General features: G+C 49.9%; 2 protein-coding genes across 5 annotated transcripts in view; one reads left to right on the forward strand and one right to left on the reverse strand.

Moving 5' to 3' along the window:
• Positions 1-13529, forward strand: part of Tead2 (TEA domain transcription factor 2) — a 23642-nt gene extending 10113 nt beyond the window's left edge. For 3 of the 4 annotated variants that reach the window (XM_045133841.1, XM_045133843.1, XM_045133842.1), the window contains exons 8-12: positions 267-409; positions 5408-5581; positions 11155-11307; positions 11900-12052; positions 12790-13529. In XM_045133841.1, the coding sequence (XP_044989776.1) occupies positions 267-409; positions 5408-5581; positions 11155-11307; positions 11900-12052; positions 12790-12903 (737 nt within the window). In that variant the 3' untranslated portion in view covers positions 12904-13529. The remainder of the gene's footprint in view (positions 1-266; positions 410-5407; positions 5582-11154; positions 11308-11899; positions 12053-12789) is intronic. The other variant, XM_045133844.1, reaches the window with a different exon arrangement.
• Positions 13453-20637, reverse strand: Cd37 (CD37 molecule). Its single transcript, XM_004672251.3, has 8 exons — positions 20449-20637; positions 20272-20344; positions 17196-17320; positions 17022-17096; positions 15630-15734; positions 15224-15460; positions 14537-14620; positions 13453-13795 (listed from the first exon to the last, which is right to left on the reverse strand). Exons 1-8 carry the CDS (start codon positions 20515-20517, stop codon positions 13718-13720), a joined length of 846 nt encoding a protein of 281 aa, XP_004672308.3. The 5' UTR covers positions 20518-20637; the 3' UTR covers positions 13453-13717.
• Between the last annotated feature and the right edge of the window lie 719 nt (positions 20638-21356).

Consider the following 21356-nt stretch of genomic DNA (forward strand, 5'->3'; position numbering starts at 1 on the left):
CTCATAAATAAATAAACAAATAAAATATTAAAAGGGGGCTTGGAGAGATGGCTCAGTGGTTAAAGCATTTGCCTGCAAAGCCTAACAGCCTGCTCAATTCCCCAGTACCCACATAAAGCCAGATGCACAGTGGCACCTTGTGCATCTGGCTTATGTGGGTCCTGGGGAATAGGACCTGGTTCCTTAGGCTTCACAGGCAAGTGCCTTAACTGCTAAGCCATCTCTGCAGCCCACGGTTAGCAGTTTTTATCTTTTTTTCTCTCTAGGATACGAGCCTCCCCAAGCCCTCTCGCCTCTGCCCCCACCTGCCCCATCACCTCCCGCCTGGCAGGCTCGAGCCCTGGGCACTGCGCGGCTGCAGCTCGTAGAGTTCTCTGCTTTTGTGGAGCCACCGGATGCAGTTGACTCTGTGAGTGACACTGAGGGACAGTCACTGGGTGATTGTGGAATGTAGAGGTGGAAGGGAGGGAAGATAGAGCGGTGGTCCTCTGACAGCAGAATCATCCAGAAAGCTTGTTCAGACATTATCTCAGGCCCCATACACTAGATTTCTGCTCCACTCCACCTGATGGGCTACAAGGCTGTGTTCTCATAGCTTCTTCAGGAACCATACTTTGAGACCTCTTAGCATAAAGGACCTGGAAGGTCATTTATTCATTTGTCAAACATGTTCATGTTCAACTGTTTTACACGCTTTGTTATATAAACAGACATGATCCCCCCCCCCCCCCGGGTTTACCGTGTATCCGAGGCTAGCCTTAGACTGGTGCTGATCCTCCCGTCTTAATCTCCTGAGTCCTAGGATGGCTGGAATGCGCCATGGTGTCCAGCTCTTCACATAACATCTCACTGTGGGAACTGAGTAGTCAGGCATGTTGCCTCAGTGATTCAGGGCCTGGACCCCTTCCATCTTATGTCCTTACCATATTGCAGGTTTTGGAATCTGTGGGATTCTCTGCATGTGGCCAGCAGATGGAGGAAGGGAAACCAGCTGTGTGCCAGAGGCAACTAGCATGTCTGTTCCTGTCCCATTGGCTAGAACTTAGTCACGTGCTCAGGTCTAACTGTAGAAAAATTGGGGAATTGTAATTCCTCCCTGTGTGAAGGAGCTGGGTTCATGAACATGCAGCCACCTGCCCTGTCACGTTACCACTGCGATCACTGTCCAAGGTGATGCTGATGAAACTCACTTGGGAAGCCATGAATGGTGGCTTGCTCATGTAATCCCAGTTGATTGTTGAAAATTCAAAAGGTAGCCTGAGCCAGGCATGTTGGTGCGTACCCTTAATGTCAGTACTTGGAAGGCAGAGGTAGGAGGATCACTGTGAGTGTGAGGCCAGTCTGAGACTACATAGTGAATTCCAGGGCAGCCTGGGCTAGAGTGAGACCCTACCTCAAGCCAAACAAACAAACAAAAATAATAAATAAATAAATAAATAAATAAATAGAAGTAAGAAAGCCAGGTGTAGTGGCCATACACCTTTAATCCCAGCACTTGGGAGGCAGAGGTAGGAGGATCGCCATGAGTTGGAGGCCACCCTAAAACTACATACTGAATTCCAGGTTAGCCCGAGTTAGAGTGAGACCCTACCTCAAAAAACCAAACTAAAAAAAACATATAAATAAATAAAAGAAAATAAAAAAGAAAGAAAAACATCGAAAATACCCAAAACAGACATATCCAAACATCCAAACAGAAGTTAAAAAAATAATAATAAAGTTGGGGCTGGAGAGATGACTTAGTGGTTAAAGTGTGTACCTGCCCAACCAAAGGACCCAGGTTTGATTCCCCAGGACCCATGTAAGCCAGATGCCAAAGGTAGTTGTTGCAGTCAGGTTTGCATTGCTGGTAGAAATCACCCAACCAAGAGCAAGAAAAAAGAGGTTTATTTTGGCTTACAGGCTCCACGATGGCAGGGGGAAACGATGGCATGAGCAGAGGATGGACATCATCCCCTGGCCAACATAAGGTGGACAATACCAGCAGGAGAATGTGCCAAACACTGACTTAGGGAAACTGGCTGTAACACACATAAGCCCGCCCCCAACAATAAACTTCCTCCAGGAGGCATTAATTCCCAAATCTCCATCATCTGGGAACCTAGCATTCAGATCACTAAGTTTATGGGGGACACCTGAATCAAGCCACCACAGTGGTGAATGCATCTGGAGTTTGCAGTGGCTAGAGGACCTGATGTGCCCATTCTCTCTCTCTCTCTCTCCCCCCCTCAAATAAATGAATAAATAAAAATAAAAAACAAACAAAATAAATAAAGCCAGGTGTGATGGTACAGGTAGTTAATCTCAGCACTCAAGAAGCTGAGATAGGAAGATCATTGTGAGTAGGAGACTAGCCTGGGATTATGGGTGAGTGAGACCCTACTTCTAAAGCAAAGTAAGAGCTGGGAAGATGGCTCAGTGGTTAAAGGAACTTGCTTGTAAAGCCTAACAGCCCAGGTTTGATTCCCCAGTATCCACGTAAAGCCAGATGTACCAAGTGGCACATGCACCTGAAGTTTGCAGTGGCTAGAAGCCCTGGCATGCCCATTCTCTCTTTCTCTCAAATAAATGAACAACAAAACATACACAAAACCAAAAGGCTAAACCAAAAACAAAAGAAACCATACCCAAACAACCCCCCCCCCGCTCTTGTTTTTTTTTTTTAATTAATTTATTTATTTATTTGAGAGCGACAGACACAGAGAGAAAGACAGATAGAGGGGGAGAGAGAGAATGGGCACGCCAGGGCCTCCAGCCACTGCAAATGAACTCCAGACGCGTACGCCTCCTTGTGCAGCTGGCTAACGTGGGACCTGGGGAACCGAGCCTCGAACCGGGGTCCTTAAGCTTCATAGGCAAGCGCTTAACCGCTAAGCCATCTCTCCAGCCCTTGGTTTTTTTAAGTTAGGTCTCACTGTAGCCCAAGCTGACTTGGAACTCACTGTAGTCCCAGGCTGGCCTCGAATTCCCAGCAATCTGCTGTGATTCAAGGCAGGTGCCACCATGCCTGGCTTTCTCCCACCTCTCGAAGCAAAAGCTCTAATCCTTTCTGTTTCTCACAAGGACCTACATAGTCCAAATCTCCTTTCTGTCTAGTCTTCACTGCCCACTCACTGAGCCTGGCTTGTTGCTGCAGCCTCCAGCCTCAGGGCCTTTGTACCTGCCATTCCCACATGTTTCCTCAGATGGTCCCCAGCCCCCCCTCCTTTTTTTTTAAATTTGTTTGCATACAGAGGGAGAGAGATTGGGTGTTCCAGGGTCTCCTGCTTTTGCAGGTGAACTCCAGATGCATGTGCCACTTTGTACATCTGCTTTACATGGGTGTTGGGGATTCAAACCTGGGCTGGCAAGCCTCGTAAGCAAGCATCTTTAACCACTGAGCCATTTCCCCAGCTTCTCCCCACCACCCCCACCCCATCACTTTTTTTTTTTTTTTTTGGTTTTTCGAGGTAGGGTCTCACTTTAGCTCAGGCTGACCTGGAATTCACTATGTAGTCTCATGGTGGCCTTGAACCCACAGTAATCCCTAGTGCTGGGATTAAAGGTGTGTGCCACTACGCCTGGCTGCTGTCCCTTTTTCCTTTTCCTTTTTCTTTTTGTTTTTGGTTTTTTTGAGGTAGGGTCTCACTCTAGCCCAGACTGACCTGGAATTCACTATGTAGTCTCAGAGTGGCCTTGAACTCATGGCAATCATCCTACCTTTGCCACCTGAGTGCTGGGATTAAAGGCATGCACCACCATGCCCGGCTACAGATTTATATTTATTTATTTATTAGAGACAGAGAGGGAGAGAGAAACACAGAGAGAGAGTGAGAATGGGCAAACCAGGGCTTCTAGCCACTGCAAACGAACTCCAGATGCATGCACCACCATGTGCATCTGCCTTACATGGGACCCGGAGAATTGATCCTGGATCCTTAGGCTGTGCAGGCATGTGCCTAAACCGCTAAGCCATCTCTCCAGCTCTCATTTATTTATTTATTTATTTTTAACATTAGTATTTGCTTTTTAAAAAAATTTTTATTTTTATTTTTTGTTTATTTTTAGAGAGAAAGAGGCAGATAGAGAGAGAGAGAATGGGCGCGCCAGGGCATCCAGCCACTGCAAATGAACTCCAGACGCGTGTGCCCCCTTGTGCATCTGGCTAACATGGGTCCTGGGGAATCGAGCCTCGAACCGGGGTTCTTAGGCTTCGCTAAGCCACCTCTCCAGCCCTGTATTTGCTTATTGCAAGCAGGGAGAGAGGAGAATGAAGGAATGAATGGGCATGCCAGGGCCATCTGCCACTGCCAATGAACTTCAGATGTATGTGCCACTGTGTGCATCTGGCTTTATGTGGATACTGGGTAATCAAACCTGGATTGTTAAGTCCAGGCCATCAGGCTTTGTACCTTTCACCTTTCACCACTGTACCGATTTCTCCAGCCCTATTTATTTATGGATTTATTTATTTATTTATTTATTTTATTGGTTTTTCTAGGTGAGGTCTCACTCTAGTTCGGGTTGACCTGGATTTCACTATGTAGTCTCAGGGTGGCCTTGAACTCATGGTGATCTTCCTACCTCTGCCTCCCGAGTGCTGGGATTAAAGGCATGTGCCACCATGCCTGGCTTTATTCGTTTATTTTGATATGGTGTCTTACTCTGTACCCTAGGCTATCCTGCAACTTACTACGTACCCTAGACTGGCCTTGAACTTGTGACTGTCCGGCCCAGTGTCCTGATTATAGTCATGTGCCACCATGCGTGGTTTACCTGCCATTACTTTTGGCTCTTTTTATAATTAAAGCCACTCCTAAGATTGACATTATATGTAGGTAGATTCAAGCTTCCTTTTTCTCTCTGTTAACTGTGAACTCCATGAGGTCAAGAACTTGGTGGCCTTGTAGCCCCTGGACCCAAAACAGTCCCTGCACACAATGGCCTCTCATGCCTGTCTAGCTTGTGTACATCTAGAAGGCAGTAATTCTCTCCGTGGAGCCGGTTAAGGCTTCCCTGAGAGGACAGTAAGTGAGTTGGGCTTTGAGCGTTACATGGACAGTTGCCAAGTGCAGTGTTCCAGATACAGAGCTGAAATTTTCAGGGAAACGAATAACAAAATATGATGGGAACTGAAAACATGGTGGGAGCTGGAAAGGCTGCAGAAAGGTGGGTGGGTGCTGGGTTCTAGTGGGGATGGATCAGCCCTGGAGCCATGTGAGGGGGGAGTCACTGGGTGGGAGAGGATGAGCTTGTGTGGACAGAGAAGGGATGGGCAGGTTGTTGAGGTCTGCTGGGCCAAGAGTGCAAGGGAAGCATGGCATGGGTTGCCTGGAATGTGGCCTCATGTCATGTGGGTTGGCCAGTGCAGTGAGAGCTGGGGTACAGCCCATGGCCCACTCCTCACCACCGGGCCTTCCCTCCACAGTACCAAAGGCACCTTTTTGTGCATATCAGCCAGCAGTGTCCCAGCCCTGGAGCTCCGCCCCTGGAAAGCGTGGACGTCAGACAAATTTATGACAAATTCCCTGAGAAAAAGGGTGGCCTACGGGAGCTGTATGACCGTGGGCCACCCCACGCATTCTTCCTAGTCAAGTTCTGGGTGAGTTCTGGATTCAAAACCCAAAGTAGGGCATGGGGAGATGGCTCAGTGGGTAAGAGCTCTTGCTGTACAAGCGTGAGAACCCAAGAGGGCATGATTCTGCCTTAGTTTGATTCCTGGCATCCATGCCAGCAGCTGGGTGTGGCCATGCAGGACTGTAACTGCAGTTATTGGGGAGTGAAAGCCAGAGAATCGCTGGGGCTCAGTGGTCAGCCAGTCTGATTGAAAATAGCAGTTTTGAATTCAGTGAGAGACCCTATGTCATAGTCCACTTCATGTTGCTGGGATAAACCTCCAAACCAGACATGGTTAATGGGGGGGATGGGATTTATTTGAAGCTTTCAGATCCAGGGGAAGTTCCATAATGGCAGCAGTTGTCCTACAGATCCATCCAGAGAGAAAAGCAACCACTGATCAAAAGCAAGCACACTCCAGGAACCCCAGACAGGGTTCAAGCACTCTGTATTACCTTTGGTATGGAATTCAGATCCGCCCCCACTAACACCTTAGGGCTGGCCCTCAGGATCCAGCCACAGTGACACCTCCTCCAGCCAGGCAGCTGGAGAACTAAGTTACATGCTTTAATAAACTAAATATGTTGGGGGTCATCCATTCAAACTACCATCCTCTGCTTCCAGTAAACGTGGATGAGTGACAGGGGAGGACACCCAATGTTCTCCTTGGGCTCTGCCATGCGCATGCATGGGCATATACCTCTGCACACAAGCATGCATCTCTCTCTCACACACAAATACACAAAGACAACCCTAATGTGGTCCTAAGTAATGTGGCCTCCCAGAGGGTCTCAGGGGGCCTGGGCTGCATATGCACAGGTCACACCTGTGGCTACTAACACCAGCCCTTTTACAAGAGACACCAAGGTGTCTCTCAGGTCCCAGCAGCCTTTGCAGTGCCCAGTCATGTGACCACTATGGCCTTGGGATTGGCTGGACTTGTTATAGACAGTGTAGGGTGCCTTTTGACCACACCCTCAGCCAGCGGAAGCATGGAAGGTTGTAGTCCATAGGAAGAGTTGAAGGCTGTACTGGTTCCCGCAGGGAATGGTGGTGAAGAAGTGCCTGAAAGTGTTGGTGAGGGGTTTGTAAGCTCTGTATTTACCCATGGTTTACTGAGCACCCACCATCTGCAGGTCCCATGCCAGGTGCTGTGTTTGCCACCCCTTGGTACCTATACATTTGGTATTGCCAACAACTGCAGACAGGAATGTGGGTCAGACCTTTGGTGGATTCTCTGCACTGAATGTCCACTTTTTTTTGTTGTTATCATTCTCTAAACTAGCAGCTGTAACAGCATTTGTGTCCTATTTGAAGTCATAACTCACTCACAGGAAGAGTAGGCCTGACATCTCTGCTGCTCAGGGGGCTGAGGCTGATGTGCCCATTTGCTGTCTGCCTCTCTCAAATAAATAAATAAAATATATTTTAAAAGGGGAGGGGCTAGAGAGTTGGCTTAGCAGTCAAGGTGCTTGCCTGTGAAGCCTAAGGACCCAGGTTTAGTTCACCAGTACACACATAAGCCAGATGCATAAGGTGATGCATGCATCTGTAATTTGTTTGCATTGGCTAGAGGCCCTGGCATACCCATTCTGTCTCTCTCAAACAAACATTTAAAAAACAAAAGTGGGCCAGGTGTGGTGGTGCACACCTTTAATCCCAGCACTTGGGAGGAAGAGGTAGGAAGATTGCTGTGAGTTTCAGGCCACCCTGAGACTACATAGTGAATTACAGGTCAGCCTGAGCTAGAGGGAGACCCTACCTTGGAGAAAGAAAAAAAAAAAAAAAAAAACTGGACCAATGTGGTGGTGCATCCCTTTAATCCCAGCACTTGGGAGGCAGAGGTAGGAGGATCGCTGTAAATTTGAGGTCAGACTGGGATTATAGAGTAAGTTCCAGGTGAGCTGGGCTAGAGTGAGACTCTACTTTGAAAAGTTATTTTTATTTCAAATTTTTATTAACAACTTCCATGATACTTTGAAAATTAAAAAAAGAAGAAGAAGAAGAGGTGCCTTTTTATTTCTGAAAACCTGCTTCCTCTTGGGCAGGAGTTCTGTATTCTTTCTTTCTCTTAGGTTCTATAATCTCTATAATAAAATTTTAAAAAATATTTTACATATTTGAGAGAGAAGGGGCAGGTAGAGAGAGAGAATGGGTGTGTCAGGGCTTCTAGCCACTGCATGTGAACTTCAGATGCATGCACCACCTTGTGCATCTGGCTTACATGGGTACAGGCTTCCCTAGAACTTGCAGCAATCTTCCTGCCTCAGCCTCCCAACTGCTGAGAATTGAACTTTGCAGACAAGTGCCTTAAATGCTAGGCCATATCTCCAGCCCCGTAATAAAACCTTTCTAAACTTAAAAGGGGAAGAGGGGACTTGGATTGAAGTGTGCCAGAGGATGTAGGCATGTTCTTTGCAGATGCTATACCATGTTCTGTGGTGGAGAGGTGTGTCTGTGTCTGTGGAGAGTCTCCTAGAACCTATTCCCTGGGTTGGTGAGCGTTGGCTCTTTCTACTTGTGACCAAGAGCCTGTTGGGTCCTTCTTAGGCCAATTTGGTTTGGTGTCAAGTACAAAGAGGGATTCCCCTGTGGCTCAATCAGTGTTCATTGGGCATGTGAGGGCACTAATGCCTGCAATGACAGGCCTTGGAAGGGTCTGATCCCTAAGAAAGAAGCCCACTGGGGGCTCACCACTATGATCTACCCTGGGTATAAATCTTTTAGAGCTGGGTGTCATGGTGCATACCTGTCATCCCATCACTTGGGAGGCTGAGGTGAGAGAATTGGAAGCACAGGCCAGCCTGGGCTATATACCAGGACACTGACCATCCCTACCGCAACCAAATAAATAAATAATAAAATATTCTTGGGGCTGGAGAGATGGATTAGCGGCTAAGACATTGCTTGTGAAGCCTAAGGACCCATGTTCCATTTCCCAGTACTCACGTAAGCCAGATGCACAAAGTGGCACATACATCTGGAGCTTGTTTGCAGTGGTTGGAGGCCCTGTGCGCCCATTCTCTATCTACCTCTCTCTCAAAATAAATAAATAAAATATGCTTGAAGCCCAGCTCCTCAAAGGGTTAGGAGAGCGGCTGGTAAGGCCTTACAGTTTGTTTGCTCTTTGAGACAGGGTCTTGCCTTATAGCCCAGGCTTCCCTTGAACTTGCAGCAATCTTCCTGCCTCAGCCTCCCAACTGCTGAGAGACGTGTGAGCCATCCTTCATGCACGCAGGCCTGGGAATTTGCCCTGTTGCCAAGGCGGTGAGTGGAGTCAGGCCTCTGAGGAAATAAAGTCAAGACAAGGCTTCTCAGGTTGCATCTCAGTCCCAGAGTGTCAGGTTTGAGGCTTTATGAGACCTGCTTGGTGTTCTCACAGGTGGGTGCCGAGGCTGATTCATTCCTGAAAATGGATACAAAGAGGTGAAGAGTGTTCCAGGGAGGAATCTGGCCCAGTTGCTAGGGAATAGCCTCTTCCCTTAGCAAGTTGAGACAGGACAGTAGGTCTCAACCAGTTGCTAAGGGTAGCTCCCTCTTAGTAACCAAGCTCTTGCCAGAGGCTGAACTTTTTTTTTTTTTTTTTTTTTTCTCGAGGTAGGGTCTCACTGTAGCTCAGGCTGACTTGGAATTCACTATGTAGTCTCAGGGTGGCCTGAACTCATGGTGATCCTCCTACCTCTTCCTCCCAAGTGCTGGGATTAAAGACGTGCGCCACCACGCCTGGCTTATTTTTTATTTTATTTTTTTGGTTTTCGGAGGTAGGGTCTCTCTCTAGCTCAGGCTGACCTGGAATTCACTATGTAGTCTCAGGGTGGCCTTGAACTCACAGTGATCCTCCTACCTCTGCCTCCCGAGTGCTGGGATTAAAGGTGTGCACCACCACGTCTGGCCTATTTTTTTTTTTTTTTTTTTTGAGAGTGGAGACTGTATTCAGAGCCTTGTGTAACCAGGAAGGCAGCTGCCTGGCCTACTTTTTAATTGCATTAATTTTATTTTATTTTTTTTAATGTGATGGTCAGGATGGAACTCAGGGCTGCCCACATGCTAGGCAAGCCCACTACCACTGAGCCACATACCTAGCCCCTCACTGGTAAATTCTAGCCATGCTCCCCAGCCCTAACTGTGGATTCTAGAAGGTATTTTACTGCTGTGTCTCACCTCTGGCCCTCATTGGTGGATTCTAGACATGCACTCACACTATACTGGACTGCTAAACCCTATATATATATGTTTGCATGAATGTGAGTGTGCCATGGTTTCTTGGCTTTGCAAATGGAATGTCAGATACTCGTGCCATGCCTTGTGTCCAGCTTTATGGGGGTAGCTAGGGAATTGAATCAGGGCCAGCAGGTTTTGCGTTCACGCACCTTTAACTACTGTGCCATTTCCCCAGCCCCTAATTTTGTTCTTGAAAGGTGCAAGGTGGTCCTCATTATGTAACCTAGGCTGGTCTCAAAATCAAAATCCTCCTGCCTCAGCCTCCCCGTGCAGAGATTAACAGGCCTATGCCACCATGCCTGTTTGGGGCTAAACTCTCAGGTGGGGGGGGTGAGTTAGGTTTTTTTTTTTTAATTTGAGAGTAACAGAGAGAGAGAGAGAAAGAGGCAGATAGAGAGAGAGAGAGAGAGAGAGAGAGAGAATGGGCACGCCTGGCTTCCAGCCACTGCAAATGAACTCCAGATGCATGCACCCCCTTGTGCATCTGGCTAACGTGGGTCCTGAGGAATCAAGCCTTGAACCAGGGTCCTTAGGCTTCATAGGCAAGCGCTTAACTGCTAAGCCATCTCTCCAGCCCCCAGGCTTTTTTTTTTAAGTTGGGTCTTGACCTGGAATTGACTATGTAGTCTCAGGGTGACCTCAAACTCATGCACTCCTCCTACCTCTGCTTCCCAGGTGCTGGGATTAAAGGCATGTACCACCACACCTGACTCTTTGATTTTGTTTTTATTTTTTATTTATCAAGGTAAGGTCTCAATCTAGCTCAGGCTGACCTGGAATTCACTATGTGGTTTCAGGGTGGCCTTGAACTCATGGCAATCCTCTTACCTCTGCCTCCCGAGTGCTGGGATTAAAGGTGTGCGCCACCACATCCAGCTTTTTTTTTTTTTAAGTATTATTTATTTATTTGCAAGCAGAGAGAAAGAGAAAAAGTAAGCACAGAGTACCAGGGCCTCTAGCTGTTACAAACAAAGTCCAGATGCATGCTCCACTTTGTAAATCTGGCTTATGTGGGTACTGGAGAATCAAACCTGGGTCATTAGGCTTTGCAGGCAAGCACCTTAACTGTTGAGCCATCTCTCCAGCCCTAGGGGATAGACTCTTGAGTTAGGAGTTTCAAGGAGGGCAATCTTGAATTTCAAGTCTCCTTGGTTACAGGAGAGAGAGGTTCAGGACCATTCAGGATAGGAGGGTCTTCTCTCATAGAAGTCTGTGCCAAGGTGGGGACTTGAGAAGCTGAGAAAGAGGAGTGGGCAACTGGGTGTAGTGGAGGAACTAGATTATGGGGCAGGATTTGTCAGGTCTCCCACAATTCACTTTTGCCTCCTCATCTTTCAGGCGGACCTGAACTGGGGCCCAAGTGGCGAGGAGGTGGGGACCAGCGGAGGCTTCTATGGAGTGAGCAGTCAGTATGAGAGCCGAGAACATATGACCCTCACCTGTTCCTCCAAAGTCTGCTCTTTTGGCAAACAGGTGGTGGAGAAGGTGGAGGTGAGGCTGCAGGGCTGGCATGCACCACCGGCCAGGTGGCATAGGCGTTTGTGGGTGTGCATGGTGGTGGGCTATCCCAACCTAGGAGTTAACAGAGTTCAGGTCACAGCTGGGACTCATTTTGAGGGTTCCAAGGGATAGAGATTTAGTCTCCATGATGGAAAAGGTTCTTAAACATATGGAGGTCAGGCGTGGTGGTGCATGCCTTTAATCCTAGCACTTGGGAGGCAGAGGTAGAAGGAAAGCTGTGAGTTTGAGGCAACCCTGAGACTACATAGTGAATTCCAGGTCAGCCTGGCCAGAGTGAGACCCTACCTCGAAAAACCAAAAAAATAAAAAGTATGGAGGAATTTGTAGGGAAGAATATCAAAATGCCATCTGTGAGGTTCAGAGCATGACTTTGTGAGGTTAGGGATAGCTGATGGTTTTCAGGTTCAGAGATCCTGAGTTGGACACTTGAGGACTGTGTTCACTCAGGATGAGATGCTTGAGAGATATTGGCCACAGGAGTGATGGTAGCATTGAGAGACGTGGTGGGGCTCTGTTCCTGGGGTGACCTGTGGGTCTCAGCCACTGTTCCCTGCACTGGCAGACAGAGCGGGCCCAGCTGGAGGACGGGCGGTTCGTGTACCGCCTGCTGCGCTCACCCATGTGTGAGTACCTGGTAAACTTCTTGCACAAGTTGCGGCAGCTGCCAGAGCGGTACATGATGAACAGCGTTCTCGAGAACTTCACCATCCTCCAGGTGACCGGGATGTGTTGGAGGAGTTAGGCCCGAGGGACCCTATTGTGCGACGCTGGCCCTCCATAGACCCTCAAGCCCAGAGGTCCATATTTTTGGGCCTGGCCAGCACAGACACAGGAAGTATGACTCCCCAATCAGCTCTCAGACCAGGCAGTGAGGGCCTCTCTCTCAGGGGGATGATGTGGTGGAGGTTCACAGACTCCTGGGTGTGTATGTGGTGGGGGGATCTCTCCTTTTCTGGGAAGCTGAGTGAGGGGTACTTCAAGGGAGATCTTTAGCCCCCTGGGCATCTAGCCTAGCTCCCCATTCACAAGCTGACTTTAACTTTGGAGGATGTTATGGTAGACTCACCAGGGGCTGGAGATATGGCTCAGTGGGTAAAGGTACTTGCTTGCAAAGCCTGGATGCCTGGGTTCAAGTTCCTAGCCACCCTTGTTAAAACAGTGGTAAGAGACCCTGGCATGATCCTCTACCTGTGACATGGTGGGGATCCCACTGACCCTGAGACCTGCTACCTCATTTGATAGAAGGCCCTCAGTGCTGACCCTCAGCTTAGGGGTGACTCTTGCTCATGGAACCTAACATGTTGGGCAGTCCTTTCACTTGGAAAATATAATATGGCTGGTGCCCCTTTCCTGGAAAGAGAAAGAGACTGGGGTTCCCTGAGAGCTTGGGGTGGGCACAGTGGCCCTGGCCCTCATTTCCCAGCATGACCCTGTTCTCCCATCTCCTGGCAGGTGGTGACTAACAGAGACACCCAGGAGCTGCTGCTGTGCACCGCGTATGTCTTTGAAGTCTCCACCAGTGAGCGTGGGGCCCAGCACCACATCTACAGGCTGGTCAGGGACTGAAGGAGGCCCCAGGGTTGGCTTACCCCAGGAAGGATCTGGCTCTCCTTGTACCTCATCTGGGGAGGGGTCCCTGTTAAAAGAGGGACTGACCTCAGAGGCCTGACCAGGTGGGGGGACTGGCTCCTGTTAGAAGGAACTCCAAAACCTGGATGGTGAGCTGAATGGGCTGGGGCTGAAGATAGATTCCAATTCCTAGGATCTCATCAACAGGGGGTGTCCAACAGGACAGACCAGTCCAGAGTATCAGGGATCAGAGACAGGATTGATAACCCCCAGGTATATCACTGGCCTCTCAGCCCCTGACAGGGCCTCTCCCAGTCATCTGGACATGTTGGGGGTGCTTTGCAGCTCTCTCCCCATTTGCCTTCCCTCTGTGATCTGTGATGTCACAAATTGAAGAGTAACTCTTTCCCTACTGGGGCAGAGCCAGGTGTGCTCTGGAAATATTTTTTTTTAATATAACGAGATATTTATACGTGGGTGTTAGGGTTGTGACTTTATCTCAGCAAGGCGAGGTTTTCTAGAATTTACCCCCTTTCTAAGTGAGCCTCGGGCTACTCCACTTGCTCCTTACCCCCCGAAGTGTTGGTTTGTGTTCCAACAGATAAAGCTATTTTTTACCAAAATGTAGGGGATTTATTTGACGTTTGCAAAGGTAGAAACTCCTCTTGTGGGAGATCAACAGATGGTGTGTGGGTGCAAGAAGCTGTGGATGTCCTGGTGGGCAGACATTTGGGTCCCCAAAGGAACTTAGGCCAAATGGAACAAAACAAACATTTCCTGGTCTCAGGGATGTGGTGTGGCAGGACAGGTCCTAGCGGAATCTGGTCAGCCGGTCATAGATGTGGTCCAGGTTTCTGCACAGGAATATGGACAGCGTCATGAAGCCAAGCTAGGGAGAAAGAAGATGGTATCAGACATCGCAAAGGGATTCTTGGGGATGGATCATGCAGGTCCAGGATGAGAAGAAAGCGAAGTGTCTAGATCTCCTAAGGGAGCGGGTTGGAGGGAAAGCCAGTGGCGTTGGCAGGATTGATAAGAAAGGAGTATGCAGAAGCAAACCAGGGTCCTTTATTGTGGAAGTGACCCCGTGATACCCTCTTCCTCCGCCACCACGCCCTCTGCAGCAGCGCTGTCTGCCCTGGGCTGCTCTTCATCTGCACGGCACCATGGCCGGAACTCCAGCTCCAGAGGCATCTTGCCCTGTGGGGCCTTGTTCCCCCATCTGGGGCAGGTATCCGCCAAGCCCCAGCCGCCCCACGGGGTACTGCTACGTCCACTGCAGCTGCTCAGCATGCCGCAGCGTCCATTGGCCCCCACACCGGGCTCTGGGCTCGAACCCTCGGCGACCGGGAGTTCCCGGAGGGCGGCTCTGCGATCTAGCTGCAAGCACAGCACCATCTCACTCACCTTGGGGACAGAGGAGGGATGACCACCTGTTACCAGGAAGTGCAGACTGCCAGTCAGGACTCACAAAAGATATGACTGGCCCTCTTTGGGCTTGGGCAGCTGAGGTTGGGCAGGTAAAGGGTGTCCCACGTACGCCTGGGCGTTTCCCTGGCCATGCGTGGGTGGCTAAGAGGGACTAGTAGACGGGAAAATCGCGAGCAGGGCGGGGACGGGGCCATCTTACCTCTAGCAGACCGATGCCCAGACAGATGCCCACTATGGCAATGAGGTTGTTGTGCAGCCACTTCTGGAGGCTCTGCGCGCAGCCCTGGGGGTACAGCACAGGGAGGTAAAGCAGCGTTATTTTGGAGGCTCAAGGTCAGGTGTCCCCCCCCAGACTAACCTAGCTCTCACCTCTAGGGACACCCAGTCCCTTTTACCATCACCGAGTCTCCCTAGTCCTCTGCAGCTTCTTCACCTCAGGTAGCCCGGCTGAGTTCCAGGCCCCGACCCTCCCCGCTCTCCGGTTCCTACTGGTCTTTGTCCCCACACTTCAATGGAGTTCACTTTTTTTTTTTTTTTTTGGTGAGGTAGGGTTCACTGTAGCTTGGAATTCACTATGTAGTCTCAGCGTGGCCTTGAACTCACAGTGATCATCCTACCTCTGCCTCCCGTGTGCTGAGATTAAAGGCGTGCGCCACCGCGCCCGGCTTCAGAACCATTTCTTGACAGCGCGGCCCACCAAAGACCTGCGCCTCTGGGTGGGCCGCGTTCCTCCGCGTAGCCCACGCCCCGGGCGCGCTCACCTCCCTTACCCGGCTTAGGCAGTTCCCGAGCGGACCCCTCTCTAGCCACGCCCACCGCCCAGGGCCACGCCCACCGCCCAGGGCCACGCCCCGTGCAGCCTCCCTTGACCGCGCCGCCGCCTTACCTCGCGGTAGATGTGGCTGTCGGCGGGCACCAGGCAGAGGTCGGAGGTATGCCTGGACCTGGCCCGCGGCCCCAGCCGGCTGAGCTGGGAGAAGAGGAGCTTGTCCGGGACGACCGAGTTGTTGGCTGCCGACGCGTTGTAGCAGGAGCAGGGCACGCGCGGCTCCTCAGACCGGCTCCCCCTCAGGGTGCGCGCGGCCAGCCAGTCCCGCGGAGACTGCCAGCCGCAGCAGCGCAGCTGACGGAGGACGGCCCGGTCAGACCAGCGACGCCGGCACCCGGGGGCAGGGTGGCAATGAGGGGGCGGGTGGACCCGAGTCCTGCTGTGGACACATCTGGGCGTGGTGTCCGTGAAGCCCCGGACGGGGCTGGGAGCTGGAGGAAGGGAACGGCGGGCCCGCACGCACCTGGAACTGCGCGTACTCCCAGCTCTCCTCCGCCGCCGTCTCCATCGGGTTGGCGCCGTAGTTCTCCATGGTCTGCAGCACCAGCTCCTTCACCTTGCGCTCCAGCTGAGAGGCCAGCCCGGGGTGAGGCTGCGGGCTCTGTCCTCCACAGCCCTCCCACGGTGTTCAGCCCCAGGGTTTCTCCCTGAATAGCTAGCCATGGCTCTCTTCCTCAGAATCTCAGAGCTGTACCTATGGGTCATTAGGTCTCCATTGCTGCTTTGGGGTTTATTTATATATTTTCCTTTCTCCTCTCCTCTCCTGTCTTCTCTCCCCTCTTCTCTCTTGAAGCAGGATCTCATTCTAGCCCAGACCAAATTAGAATTCACCGTATGGCCCAGGCTGGCCTCGAACTCATGGCGATCCTCATACCTCAGCCTCCAAAGTGCTAGGTTAATCCTATGTGCCACCACTCCAGACTTCTTGGGGGTTTTATTTTTATTTTTGGGGGGGACAGGTTTTCATATACCCCAGGCTAACCATTTCACCACATAGCTGAGGATCCTGCTACCTACCCCTACCTCCCCAATGCTGGGATTACCAGTCACTCAACACTATGCCCAGTTTATTCAATGCTGGAGTTCAAGCCCAGAGCTTATTGGATGCTAGGCAAGAACTATACTCCCATCTTTTTTTCCCTCTCTTTCTTTCTCTGCCCTTATCCCATCCCCCCCCCCACACACACACCCTTTGACAGAGTCTTACTATGTAGCTCAGCTCAGGTTGACCTCAAGCCTGCCATCCCACCTCTGCCTCCCAAGTGCTGGAATGATAGTCACATAACCCTAGCCTCCTGGGCCCATGTGATTCTCAACCTCAGCCTGTTGGGAGCTTGGACCACAGATGCTACCACCTGAGCTGTCCTTTTGAATCTCTTTGTGTGCGTGTGTATGTGTGCATGCATGTAGACTTGAGAAGTTGAAGTTGTGTGTCTTCCTCAGTTGCTCCCCACCTTATTTTTGGGACAGGGAGCTCACTAACCTGGATAGACTAGACAGCAAGCATCGAGGATCCTTCTGTCTCCACCTCCTCAGCGCTGAGACTGCAGGGGTTGCCATCATGCCTGGCTTGTATGTAGATGCTGGGCATCTGAACTCAGGACCTCAAGCTTGCTGACAAGTGCTTTACCCGCCAAGACATCTCCCCAGTCCTCCCTTGGGGTCTCTCATGCCTCTGTCCATCTGTGTTCTTGTGCCCTTGTCCTTTTGTTTCTGTTAAGTCTGTCTTTCTGTAGCCCAGTTGCTCTTAACTTCCTGACTCATGGCAGGGTCTATCTTTCCTTCTCTCTCACACTCTCCATTTCTCTCACCCCTGGATCCACCCTTGGTGGGGAGGCAGTGCTAGTAGGCTCACCCGGACACGCTGAGTGGAGATGAGGATGCCCAAGGTGATCTGTGTGGCAAGCAGGAGTAGCAGCATTCCAAAGTACTGGGGGCAGAGCAGAGAGGGTGGCTGAATCTCTCTGGCCACCATTGAGAGGTATAACGGGAGGAGAGAGGGCAGGGGGGAAACAGGTGGGGCACTCACCAGGCCCAGAAGGCAGCGCAGCTCCTTGAGGGCCCCTACACAACCCAGCAGGGCCAGACCCATGGTGAGAATGCCAGAGACAGCCAGGACCTTGGACCAGGTCTGCAGCGGCATGAAGGACAAACCTGGGGGGTGACAGGTAGCGAGTATGGTGGGCCAGGGAACATGACTCCATGCAGCCACCCAGGTGGGGCTTGCACACTGGACTCCTGCTTTCTGTTTCTCTGAATCTTGCTGCACCCCTGTTGAGTCTCTGAGACGTTCTCCTCTGGAATCTGTCTCCCCTCTCTGGATCTCTGTCATTTATTTTGTGACATTGGTTCCACCACCTGTCATCATTTTTCTGGTTACTACTATTATTTCTACTCCCTCACTTTGTGACACCCAGCCAGGGACTTCCCCTCTCTGAACCTCAAAAGGGACAGGTTTCAGTTTGGGAGATGGCTCAGTGGTTTAAAAAAAAAAAGTACATGTTTGCAAAGCTTTCTAGCTCAGGTTCAATACCCAGATGCACAATGTGGCACATATGCATTCATTTGCAGCATTTCATTTGCAGCATTTCATTTGCAGCAGCAGGAAGCCTTGACATACTCATACACTCTCTCAAATAAAATAAAATGTTTATTAAAAGGGGGGGACTGTGTGCTCACCAGTTAAGGCACTTGCCTGCAAAGCCTAACTACCTGGGTTTGATTCCCCAATACCCACATAAAGCCAGATGCACAAAGTGGCACAGGTATCTGCAGTTTGTTTGCAGTGGCTAGAGGCCCTGGTGCACCCATTCTCTCTGTCTCTGCCTCCCTCCCTCTCTCTCTCTCTTTGCAAATAAATAAATACATACATATATATATATATGTATATATATTATATATACATATATATATATATATGTATATATATGTGTGTGTGGGTTTTCGAGGTAAGGTCTTATATATATATTTATATAAATATATATATAAGGTTTATATATAGTGTGTGGGTTTTCGAGGTAAGGTCTTACTCTTGCCCAGGCTGACCTGGAATTCACTCTAGTTTCAGGGTGGTCTCAAATTCATGGCGATCCTCCTAAGTCTGCCTCCTAAGTGCTGGGATTAAAAGCATGTGCCAGCATGCCTGGTTTAGGATTTTATTTATTTTTATTTTTCAAGGCAGGGTCTCACTCTAGCACAGGATGACCTGGAATTCACTATGTAGTCTCAGGCTGGCCTTGAACTCATGGTGATCCTCCTACCTCTGCCTCCTGAGTGCTGGGATTAAAGATGTGTGCCACCATGCCTGACTTTAAAAGAATTTTTTCTTTTAAATATTTTATTTTTATTTATTTATTTATGAGAGAGAGAAGGGGGGGGGGAAGGGTGCTCCAGGGCTTCTAGCTACTGCAAACAAATTCCAGGAGCATGCACTCTGGCTTATGTGGGTTGTGGGGAACTGAGCCTGGGTCCTTAGGCAAGCACCTTAACTGCTAAGCCATCTCTTCAGTCCCCTCTTTTCCTTTTTATTTTTTTTTTTAAGGTAGGTTCTCATTCTATCCCAGGCTGACTTGTACTTCACCGTGTAGTCTCAGGGTGCCCTGAAACTCATGGCAATCCTACCTCTGCCTCCCAAGAGATTAAGTGTACCACCACAGCCCATTCAAAAGATTTTTAAAAACAGAAAAATCAAAATTAAAAACAAAGAAGGGGAGATGGCTCAGAAGTTAAAGTTGCTTGTTTACAAAGCCTGTCGGCCTGAGTTCAATTCACCCATATCTACGAAATATTAGATGCACAAAGTGATGTATGTGTCTGGAGTTTGTTTGTGGCAGCAAGAGGCTCTGGCACAAATTCATACTCTCGCTAATAAATATATTTTTTGAAAGAAAAGCAAAAAGGCTGGAGAGATGGCTTAGTGGTTAAAGCACTTGCCTGCAAAGCCTAAGAACCCATGATTGACTCCCCAGATCCCATGAAAGCCAGACACACAAGGTCATGCATGCACACAAGGTGGTATATGTGTTTGGAGTTCGACTGCAGTGGCTGGAGGCCCTGGTGCATCCTCTCTCTCTCTCTCTCTTCAGTCTCTTTCTTTCTCTCTCTGTGTCTCATAAAAAAGAAAGAAAGGGCTGGAGAGATGGCTTAGCGGTTAAGTGCTTGCCTGTGAAGCCTAAGGACCCCAGTTCGAGGCTCGGTTCCCCAGGTCCCACGTTAGCCAGATGCACAAGGGGGCGCACGCGTATGGAGTTCGTTTGCAGAGGCTGGAAGCCCTGGCGCGCCCGTTCTCTCTCCCTCTATCTGTCTTTCTCTCTGTGTCTGTCGCTCTCAAATAAATAAAGAAATAAATTAATTAAAAAAAAAAAAAAGAAAAAGAGGGGAACTGAAGAGATAGCTTCACAGTTAAGGTGCTTGTCTGCGAAGGACCCAGGTTTGATTCCCCAGGACCTATGTAAGCCAGATGCACAAGGTGGCACATGTGGCTGGAATTCATTTGCAGTGGCTAGAGGCCCAGGAGTCCCATTCTCTTTGTCTGTCTGTCTCTCTCTCAAGTAAATAAAAAAACACTTAAAAAAAAAAAAAAGGATGGGTCTGTTGTGCGCACCAGTACAAGATCTGACTTGTTGGTATGTACAACCCCCTTTTCTTTTCCAAGGTAGGATCTCTAGCCCAGGCTCACCTGGAACTCACTTTGTAGCGCCAGGCTGGCCTCAAATTCACCTTCCTTTGCTTCCCTAGAGTTGAGACTAAAGGCATTCGCCACCATGTTTTTTTTTATTTTTGGCCAACTCTCATGTGGCCCAGTCTGACCTCAGACTTTCTATGTAGCTGAGAATGACCTTGAACTCTTGATCTTACTGCCTCCATCTCCCCAGTACTAGATTACAGGCACGTGCTGCAAAGCCCAGCTTTAAGTGACCGTTTGCCAAGGAAGATACAGGTTCTGAGACACTCAGCAGCACTGGCAGGTGTTGATTCAGAGTCTGGAAACTGTTGGGGTGCTGGGACCTATCCATGGGAGTCCCTGGAACAAGGCAGACCCCAGAAAGGAACTTGGTAGGGAGATTATCCCAGGAAGGCCCTCCCCTGCACCCAGCCTCTCTCACCCACAAAGGACATGAAGCTGGTTTTGTCGATGAGAATCCATGTGCCAAAGCAGAAAATCAGGCTGCCTAGGACCTGGGTGGAGGGGAGATGAGAATGTGGCTCTGGGTGAAGAGGCAACAAGGTCTGGGGGCTGCAGCTGGGAGTGGGGTGGGCTGGGTAGCCATGAGGCAACTTACGAAGAAGAAGAGGTTGAAAACGAAGAGGAAATACTTGATGAGGCTGAGGCAGCTCTCTCGGACGGTCATCTTCGCCTAGAAGGGGAGCGACCCACTCGCTTGGGGGAACAGACCGAAGAGGTGTTGGCAGTGGGGAACAAAGGGGGTAGACAGGCAGAGAAAGACAGAAACCGAGGCTGAGAGGAGGCATAAAGGAAGAAGCCAGAGAAAGAGGAAGTGCCAGGGCGGAGCGCCCCTGGGGCCTCTTCATGGGGTGACTGTCAACTGTGTCCTTATTGCCTTCACCAGCCTCACAGGGATGCACACCAGTCAGTACCTGAGGGGCCTTGGAATCGGTGGGCATAAAGGACAAAGCAGGTGATCCTTCACAGGTGTCCATGACTCAGGTGGGGATTGTGTAGGGCCTCCTGAGCAAAGCGCACCTATCTCTGGGCCCCAGGACTCCAGGGCTGTTCCTGCCCAGATGTCGACCTCACAGACACTCTGACCTCACTGTTCACTGAGCTCTGCCATCTTCATTCTGCTGGTCCCCTAACCTGTCCAGGACCCCATATCTGAGCCTCTGGTCCCCTCTTTCTGGGTCTCTGTCCATCTTTCTCTCTGGGTTTCTCTTTCTCTGGTGTCTCTACCCCTGCCCTATCTTTTTCTCATTCTTTGGGTCTCAGTCTTTCTCGTGTGTGCGGCGCTCGCTCGCTCTTTTTTTTTTTTTTTTTTTTTTGAGGCAGGGTCTCACTTTAACCCAAACTGACCTGGAATTCATTATGTAGTCTCAGGATGGCCTCAAATTCACAGCGATCTGCCTCCTGAGTGTTGGGATTAAAGGTGTGGGCCACCACATCAGGCTTGCTTTAAGTCTTTGTCTCTTCCTCTCTCAGTCTCTGTCTTTATTCCCTCTCTGGTTCTCTGTC

Source organism: Jaculus jaculus, chromosome 14 (genome assembly GCF_020740685.1).
Source record: "Jaculus jaculus isolate mJacJac1 chromosome 14, mJacJac1.mat.Y.cur, whole genome shotgun sequence".
Classification (NCBI taxonomy): Eukaryota; Metazoa; Chordata; class Mammalia; order Rodentia; family Dipodidae; genus Jaculus; species Jaculus jaculus.

Coding starts and splice junctions, on each gene's coding strand:
- Cd37 (XM_004672251.3), bottom strand. CDS start 20,517: ATGACCGTCCGAGAGAGCTGCCTCAGCCTCATCAAGTATTTCCTCTTC. Junction 15,461..15,629: donor GGGAGTACGCGCAGTTCCAG/GTGCGTGCGGGC, acceptor GTCCTCCGTCAG/CTGCGCTGCTGCGGCTGGCA. Junction 14,621..15,223: donor ACAGCCACATCTACCGCGAG/GTAAGGCGGCGG, acceptor CTGTACCCCCAG/GGCTGCGCGCAGAGCCTCCA.